The sequence below is a fragment of the Capsicum annuum genome, chromosome 3, assembly GCF_002878395.1.
Source record: "Capsicum annuum cultivar UCD-10X-F1 chromosome 3, UCD10Xv1.1, whole genome shotgun sequence".
NCBI classification, from domain to species: Eukaryota; Viridiplantae; Streptophyta; class Magnoliopsida; order Solanales; family Solanaceae; genus Capsicum; species Capsicum annuum.
The window spans coordinates 14,318,519-14,327,642 of NC_061113.1; the positions used below are offsets into that span (position 1 = coordinate 14,318,519).

Below are 9,124 nucleotides of genomic sequence, written 5' to 3' on the forward strand. Positions count from 1 at the left end.
ACAACATAGATAATCAAAATAAGATAATAATTGAGAAAGTAAGAGATAAGAAAATCCACCTTAATTCTTTTGACTTAGATGATGAAAACATTTAAAGAACTTGAAAATAAGAATAAAGTTTGTGTGTAATCAGGTTAAAAAATGAATATAATTGTAGATAGGAGAACTAAATGAAATCCCATGTTGAGGGGTTAAAAATTGCACACAATAAGTAACCGAAGGGGTTCAGTAGCTATTATGTATACATATAAAGTAATGGCAGATCCAAGATTTAAAGGTCGTGGATGCTCGAGAGATTCAACCACACATATTAGCACCTAAAGCTTTAAGATTCAGCCTGAAAATCAAAGCACCAGGCGCCAGCTATCTTCTTGATTTCATGGGTGTTTTTTTTCCATCTTATACCATTTTTAATATAATTATACTTATTCTGCGTCGAATCTAACAGGTGTTGGAGCACCACATTTTTGAACCTAGGTCCCCCTGATAAAAAATAATATTAGTCATATATAAATAATATAATTTTTTTTATTAAAGAGTATTCGAATGAACCCTCGTTATATTTGGAAAAACAGCAACTTTCATAAACGATGACTATAGTCCTCTCTATGATTATCATGTGTGTATCTAGTAAATTATTTTTTGTTTCTAGTAAACTATTCTTTGTATCTAGTAAATTATTCTTCACTTCCTGTATTATTTCCTCCAATAATAAAGCTACTATAACAGATTGTAGGTAAAATCATTTTCTCTCTTAAAATCAAATTCTTTGGTGGAGTTATTTTAGAGACAATAATGTCCTTAATGTACTCTTAAAGGATTTTCTTTACATATTTTCTGAAATCACCATTAATTAATTTAAATTTAATTTTAACTATGGAAAATGTAGCAGATTTGGCATTATATATTTCTAGGATTACCATGAATTGAATTCAATACTTTTTTCTTTATTGGAAATATATAAATATAATCTTCCACTTTAGGATTGCCAGGTTGGAATATCTTTTTGCAATTTATGTTTATTGAGTTATTGAACTCCCTAACTTAAGCATCAAAAATCAAAATCATCTGATAATCATAATTGAAATTAAAAAAAAAAAATTAATATAGGTAGTCATTTTCTATCCGTGCACCGCTTTTCTACTATATTATGACGAATCAATTATTTTAATATAGGCATGATTTTTTTTTTTTAATCCTTCCTATAGATTACTATTGACATTTCGAGGGGTGTAATGGAATGAACAGGATCTCATCGCCAATAGAAATCTCGAGAAAGAAATTAACATACAAATCTTGTATAGTTATTTAAATATCAAATACCATATGATCATAACAAAGACAAGATAATTGGTGAAAAGAGGATAAATGAATAATAAATCATTTTTATTATCTTTTTTTTTTTTTTTTTTTTTGAGTAATGTCATGTTACAAAAGATTGTACTTCACATACAATAAATAGGAGTAAAAGTTAGGAGGATGTGAATAAAGTTTCTTGAAGACTTTTCCCTATACTAATCCTAATACTCTCATGATAATATTTTTCTTTTCACATCACCATCCACTATACTTTTTCCAATTAAACTAAATAAAAAGGTTCAAAATAAAAATAGGAAAATAAAAGTTGGAAAAAAGAAAAAAGAAAATACTGTCCTAGATAAGGAAAACAGGATCGACTTGGAGTTTTTTTGTTTGCCCTCTCAATAACTAAAGGTCAATAAATAAACATGAATTTTCAAACTTGTCAACACCCGAAAATCCAAAAATCACCAAATACTTAGGTATCATTCCACTACTTCAATTTTTATAGTACATCCAAATTGACCCCTCAAAATTCAGGTAATTCTAATAAGTCCCCAGACTTTATGAAAACATTGTACCAAAAGTCCATATCATCCTCTAATTTTGCTCCAACATCTAACTCCACACTTTCTTGCTTCATGTCATAAAAAGGAAATTGACCTTGTAACTCTTCACCACCACTAATTGCCATATCGAAATTCGAGTTATCGGCCGTAGATAATAAATCGTCTGTCCAGAAACTCTCATCGATCTCTGGAATAAAATTTTCATACGAGTCCATCTGATCACCATCGTTTGTGACACCCATCGTCATGACTGACTCAGAATCGGCCGTGACGGTCGATACCTCGCTAGACGACAATTGTGGCGAGTTCGGGTCGGGCCCATTAATGCCTTCTTTGATGTTGCTAAAATTGTGTGAACTTTTCAAGGTAATTTGAGAAGTACTAGGAGCTTTGGAATCAATGTTCTTTTTGCAGTGTCTTTTGGAGTTTTCAGGAGCCTGATAATTTTTAAGCCTTTTTTTCAAGTGAGTGTGCCATACATTTTTAATCTCGTTGTCTGTTCGACCCGGTAATCTAGCTGCTATTGCAGACCATCTGGAAAAAAATAACGAAATTTAATTAGTACAAATCTAAACAAATCTTCTGTAACTTAATTAATTAAGAGAAGTGGGCAAGCATTATATTAGTGCTTAAACTTTAATTATTGTGTCAAAAGAACCTATGGAGATATGCACCACATGATTTGATTTGTTTTAGCGATTAATTAAAATGTAATTAGATTTGCAAATAAGATTAAATAATGTAACTAAAAACGTGTCTAAACGAATGTTTTTCACATCTCTTTGGATTATTCCTTCATACAAACAAAATAATTTTATATCTTTAGAAAAAGACAAATAATCAGAGCATGATAGGGTAATATTATCGAGGGTCTATGAGAAGTTATATTTTTTCAATTTTTCGAATCGTACTTGTGAGATTATACTAAATGTTTATTTATTTTTTATTTAATTAATTATTTATTTTTGTGAATATAATGATTATGAGCATGCAAAGGCATTACTGAATGTGATAAAGCCAATACTCTTTAAAAGAAAATCAGCTTTTTTAGAGCAATGATCAATAATTATTCTTCCTGCCATTCCTCACTTTTTAAAAGTCTTTTAATTTATTTCTTCTTTTAGTTTTTCTTAAGTAAGAAAAAAAAAAGTAAAAACATTGTATTATACGAATGTGATAGATCTAAAAGGGAAAGAATATTCTAGGAAACCAATTTACAAAAATTAACAAATATAAATTTGGAAGAAAAAAATGAAGACTGAAAAATTAAGAATTAAAACTCACCTATTGCCAAGCATTTCATGTAATTGGATAATGCTATCTTCTTCTTCTCTAGTGAAGTTTCCTCTCTTTATATCTGGACGTAAATAATTTGTCCAACGAAGTCTGCAACTCTTTCCACATCTCAATAATCCTGTTAATTAAGAAAAAAATAATTTAATTTTTACTCATTTAAAATAAACTGATAACACTAAAAATGCCACATTAAGTTCTAGTAAATAATTTTCTTCTACTTTTATTATTTTTTTTCCGATCAATTTCTTGGTCGGATAATAATGGAAAAAACTAGTCGAGAAAATAGAAAAATTCTTAATAAAAAGTCCGTTTTCTCTATATTGGGCTTTACTCAGCCCGAATTAAACTTATTTAACACTCCCTGGGATTGAAAAAGCTCTCAATATGAGCCTGTTTGCTATTCAACGGGCTTTGAGCGGCCCAAATAAAATGAAAAAGCTCTTAATATGGGCCCATTTGCTATTCAACGGCCTTTGAGCGGCCCGAATGGAGCGCAAAAACTCTTAGTAGGAATCTTATTTCCTCTTCAACGGGCTTTGTTCGGCCCGAATTTAAAACATTCGAGCTAGAGAGGCAGAGTCAGAATTTGAAGCGATGAATTACCAGCTAGTTTAGGAAGGGCTCTCCAATTGCCATGACCATTTGCTTGAATATAAGAAACAAGAATTTGATCTTCTTCAGGTGTCCATGGTCCTTTCTTCAACCCCATCTTTTCACAACAAGGAGCTCTAACCATCTTCTTCTTTTTTTCTCTCTTTGCTTCTTATATATCAATTGATGATTTTGATATTGTTGTGAAGTTGTAGTAGGAGTATTTTTGAATTGTGTTTTTTCTAACTCTGAGAGAGAGAAAGAATGAAGAAATTTAGGCAAAGGGTGAAGCAAATGCTATGGATGTGTGGGTATTTATGGTATTGAGTTAGTGTGTTATTTGTTGAAAAAAAAAAAAAAAGTTAGTGTGTTATTTAATTATTTAAAAAAGAAAAAGTCTAAGACCATCGTCTCATTTTCAAGAAAGTCATTGTTTGCGATTTCCTCGAAGTTGGATTAGTTTCTCCCTCCCTCTAAAAAGAAAAAAAAAATTACCACTATGATTTATGTGAATAATTTTTTTACAACTTGTACGACAAGGGTGTACAATTTCCAGTAAAGTGGTAATTTCTTGTGCATATGGACATATAATGTCTGGCCACTTCCTATTTTTTTTCAATTTGGGTCATTTTGGCCTACGTAATTTATATACAGTCCATATATAATATTAATACAGCCTATATACAATATTGATACCGTATATTAAACTTGCGCAATTCGGTCCTTTTAAAAAATATTTCAATTCTTTTTTGCAATAAATTTTTTAAACTGATCAAATATTCTATTTTTTTTATTGTTTAGAAATAATAATTAAATTATATAAAAATAATATAATTGTTAAATAAAATATGTATCTATATAAGATATATGTATAGAATTGTAAAGTTCTATCAAATATGTATATGTATAAAATATATAAAAAAAATATATAGAAAGTGTCAACAACAACAATAACAAACCTAGTGTATTCCCACACAGTGGGGTTTAGGGAGGGTAAATGTACACAATCCATACTATTACCTCCGGAGAGATAACAAGGTTGTTTCCGATAAACCTCCGGCTCAGGACAAAGAATAATAAGTAAATTCGTAATAAAGCATGAAACACGTTGGAACAATAAAAATAAGGCACCCACACAGTAGAACCCTATACTAACAAACCAAAGGCACCCTCACCCACAATACCCCCACCCTAAAGCTCTCCTAGCTTCCGACTACGGCCCACCCGCAGGCACTAACCTTCTACTCTTATCCGCCCCCTCCACACCTTCCTATCTAGGGTCATGTCCTCCGTAAGTTGTAACTGCTCCATGTCCCGTCTAATCACTTCCCTCTATATATAGAAAGTGCATGAAAATTATATAATTGTTGTATAAAATATGTAAAAAAAAAAATACAGTTATTGTAAAAATTGTGTATCAAAATCGTATAATTTTCGTATAGAATATTTATATGTATAAGATTTGTATACAAACTGTATAGAAGGTGTGTAGAAACAGTATAGAACAAGCCAGTAAATTGAAATGGCTAGAATGTGAAATTTAAATTCCATGACCATTTTCATGAAAATAGTTTAATTTGAAGTGTCGTTTCTGTCCTTTCCCCTGTAAATTATACTTTACTTTCCACGTTAACCCCTTTAGATATTACTCTCTCTGTCCATCTTTATTTGTCCACTTATTTATTTTGGCATGTCCAATAATAATTGTTCAGTTTATAAAATCAATGAATAATTTACTTTTTTCAACTCATTTTAATCTTAACATTAAATACGATTCATTAACTAATATATTTTTTAAAGTATTAACTTTATTATATTCAAATGGTAATATGGTAAAATTATTTCTGTCATTTACTATTTTTTAATTTTTGTGTCAATAGAAAAGTGGACAAATAAAAATGAATAAAGGAATAACTCTTTGAAATTTGAGTCATATTAAAATAAAGTTAGTTAAGACTCTTGGAACTCATAACCTATAAAGTATAAATAAAAGGTAAAATTGAAAGAATTTTTCAATATATCTTTTGAAAAATAATTAATTTATTTATTTTGAATATTAAAAAATATGATAAAAATTTATTTATTTTAAACAGGAGGGAATATCAAATCCAGTATGGGGAACAACCAAGATAAAAAACGGCTAATGTATACAATACTATCTTTAGTAGTAAATCAATACTGGCGCTCAGTTAAGACATGAACGGTATGTCATAAATTCGTCTGATTTTATGTGACATGATGTTTTGGTTCGTCTAAAAGAGGATGTTATATTTCTTGAATTTTATTAATTTTAGTATTTTTACTCTTAATAAAATAATTTATTGGGATTCTCCTGATGTAAAAGTTTATACTTTATAAGAGATCTCAAAGTGAAAAGACACACAAAACTTTCGTTACAACGTACTCATTTAAAAGAATTTCAATAATTTGGATATATTTAAAATAATACATAGCATTTCGAGGTGAGCTTCCACTTCATCCAACATGTCACCAATCATATTGGAGCGGGTTGGATGAAACGGAGGCTCGCCTCGGGGGTGTTGTGTGATAAGAAAGTGCCCCTTAAGCTTAAAGGTAAATTCTATAAAGTGGCAGTCCGTCCGGCCATGTTGTATGGCGCGGGGTGTTAGCCAGTCAAACACTCCCACATCCAAAAAGTGAGGGTGGCGGAAATGAGGATGCTACGTTGGATGTGTGGGCTTACTAAAGGGGACGGGATTAGGAATGAGATTATCCAGGAGAAGATGGATATGACGTCAGTGGAGGACAAGATGCGGGAAAGAAGGCTGAGATGGTTTGGACATGTGATGAGCAGGGACACGGATACCCCAGTGCGTAGGTGTGAGAGATTAGCGTTGGATGGCTTCAGGAGGAGTAGAGGTAGGCCGAAGAAATACTTGAGGGAGGTGATCAGACATGACATGAAGCAATTGTAGCTTACTGAGGACATGATCGTAGATAGGAAGGTGTGGAAGTCGTGGATAAGGGTAGAAGGCTAGCGGGAGGGTGTGGGTTGTAGCAAGCCAGGAGAGATCTTGTGTTGTCGGGTTAGTAACCTTAGGTCTGTGTCTATAGGTCTATGACGGCGAGTATGTATTACTTATACGTGGGTGTCCCTTTCATATTTTCTCAGTTGCTATCTGCTTATTTCGTGTTGCCGTATCTCTCGTATTTTCGTATTGCTCTGATTTACTTTTTATTATTCTTTACGCCTTTTCTGTTGTGTAATCCATCTCCTTGTCGCCTATTCTTTATCTTGAGTCGGGGTCTATCGGAAACAGTCTCTCTAATTCTTCGAAGATAGCGATATGAACTGCGTACATCTTACCCTCCTCACACCCCACTTTGTGGAAACACACTAAATTTATTGTTGTTGTTGTTAAAATAATACACACTTAAAAAAGTTATTTCTTAAATTTTGTATTCAATTAAGTGTCTTCACATAAAATGTTACAGCGGAGCCAAATCATCAAAAGATATTTAATTAGAAATAACACAGATAACAATCAATCATTCAACCCACAAAGGTTAAAAAGAAAGAGAAAAATGATTTAGAAAACAATAACAACAATATATCCAGTTGAATCCGTAAATACGTTATGAAAATAATGTGATATACGTCAAATTTATCGTATGTCTTATGTGAAATAGAAAAGTTATTTATGATAAATCTGACTCAAGGTAAAAGCATTTTCAGAGCATAGATTAAACAAATATTAAAACAGATCAAGTCTAATTATTTTTCCTTAAGTGTGTGGACTTTTTGTATAAGTGATTAGTTTTGAATGTGTGTGTTAATTAAATATAAGAATTTGTCATAAAGTGAATTGGTAAAATTAAATTGATACGGAGTATAAGAATTTGTCCTGAATTGTTTTGGTAAAACAACACGAGATGCATGGGGACAAAGAATAATCCTGCATGGAAATTCGTGAATTTTATTCGTATTTTGTCATTAATCAAAGTTGGAAATTTTGTCGTCATATTTATTGAGAGGAAAAGTAAAGAAAAACTTGTCGTCACCACATGACAATAACACAAGTTGGGTTTGTTTATTACTACTTTTGTTGATCTTTATTTGTCAATGCTATTAAAAATAAATATTTAATTTAAAAAATAAAAAATAATTTATTATTTTATATTTATAATTAATTAATTTTTATTAAAAATAATATAATAAAATTAATATTTTATTTATCACTTCTTAAAAATCGTGTCAAATCTAGATAGAGATAATAACTTACTTCTCTTTCTCAAAACAATTGGTCCTTGTTGACTTGATATTTTTATTAAAAAATATTTATTGAGAGCTTATTTTACTAAATTAATTTTATTTATTATATTTTGAAAATATAAACTTGATTATATATACTTTATGTAATCATTTAATGATAAAAATAGTTTTAGAAGAACGTAATAAACTTCTCACAATTTTATAAATGTAAAAATTAAGTTAAAATAAATATTAATAGTAATGAATTAACTAAAACGGAACCGAGGGAGTACACATGAGTGTTCTTAACTTATTTATTTTTGTTTTCTTTATGACTTCAAAATAAATTAATTGTGAAGATTTAGGAAGCCGAGTTGTAGGTTCTCAAGTTTAGAAAAGTGCAACTTGGTCCCCCATTGATCATCATTTAATTAATTAATACAATATGAGTTTTGAGTAAGCCAAATCTGGTATGCTAGTGTAGTTTTATTCCAACTAAATTAAATAGTTACTATATTATATAGTTTATTATAATAAAAAATAATTAGCGACAATACGATACAATTGGTCAGTTTCTCATCAAATGGCATGCTTTTGATTAATAATATTAAATACTCCCTCCGTCTCATTTCACTCGTCCCAAATTTTCTAATTTGATGTCTCATTTTACTTGTCCTTTTTTACTTATCAAGACAAGACAAATTTTTTTTTCATTATACCCTTAGTGTAATTGATTACTCCTTGTTATTAGTCATCCATCAATATTGGAACTAATAACAAGACACAATTAAAAGGGGCAAAATCGTAAAATTACATTAACAATCATTATTTTCTTAATAGCTGTGCCATCTCAATTTGAGACGGATAAAATGGGACGAAAGGAGTAGTATATATTGAACATGGTTATTTATTCTTCTTGTATTAATTTTAGTGTAGAGTTTTATATACAACATTGAAATTAAAAATGATTTCAATATCTTAGAGAGATGTGAATTTTCACAAGGAAAGATTTGAAATTAAATATATGTTTTTCTTCTCGTTCAGTTTACTAGTAATTCTCCTTAATTTAACAGAAAAGGCATGAATATACCTCTAAACTTTAATAAATGATACAAATATATTTTTCGTCATATTTTAAATATAAATATACTTTTAT

The 9,124-nt window shown here is 30.1% G+C and overlaps 1 protein-coding gene across 1 annotated transcript; it reads right to left on the reverse strand.

The window, feature by feature from the left end:
• Positions 1–1,459: 1,459 nt before the first annotated feature.
• LOC107864180 (myb-related protein Myb4-like) lies at positions 1,460–4,042 on the reverse strand. The gene is given in 3 exon segments (NM_001324885.1): positions 1,460–2,402; positions 3,153–3,282; positions 3,768–4,042. Coding segments are annotated over 3 exon segments (837 nt in total). The 5' UTR covers positions 3,901–4,042; the 3' UTR covers positions 1,460–1,828.
• Between the last annotated feature and the right edge of the window lie 5,082 nt (positions 4,043–9,124).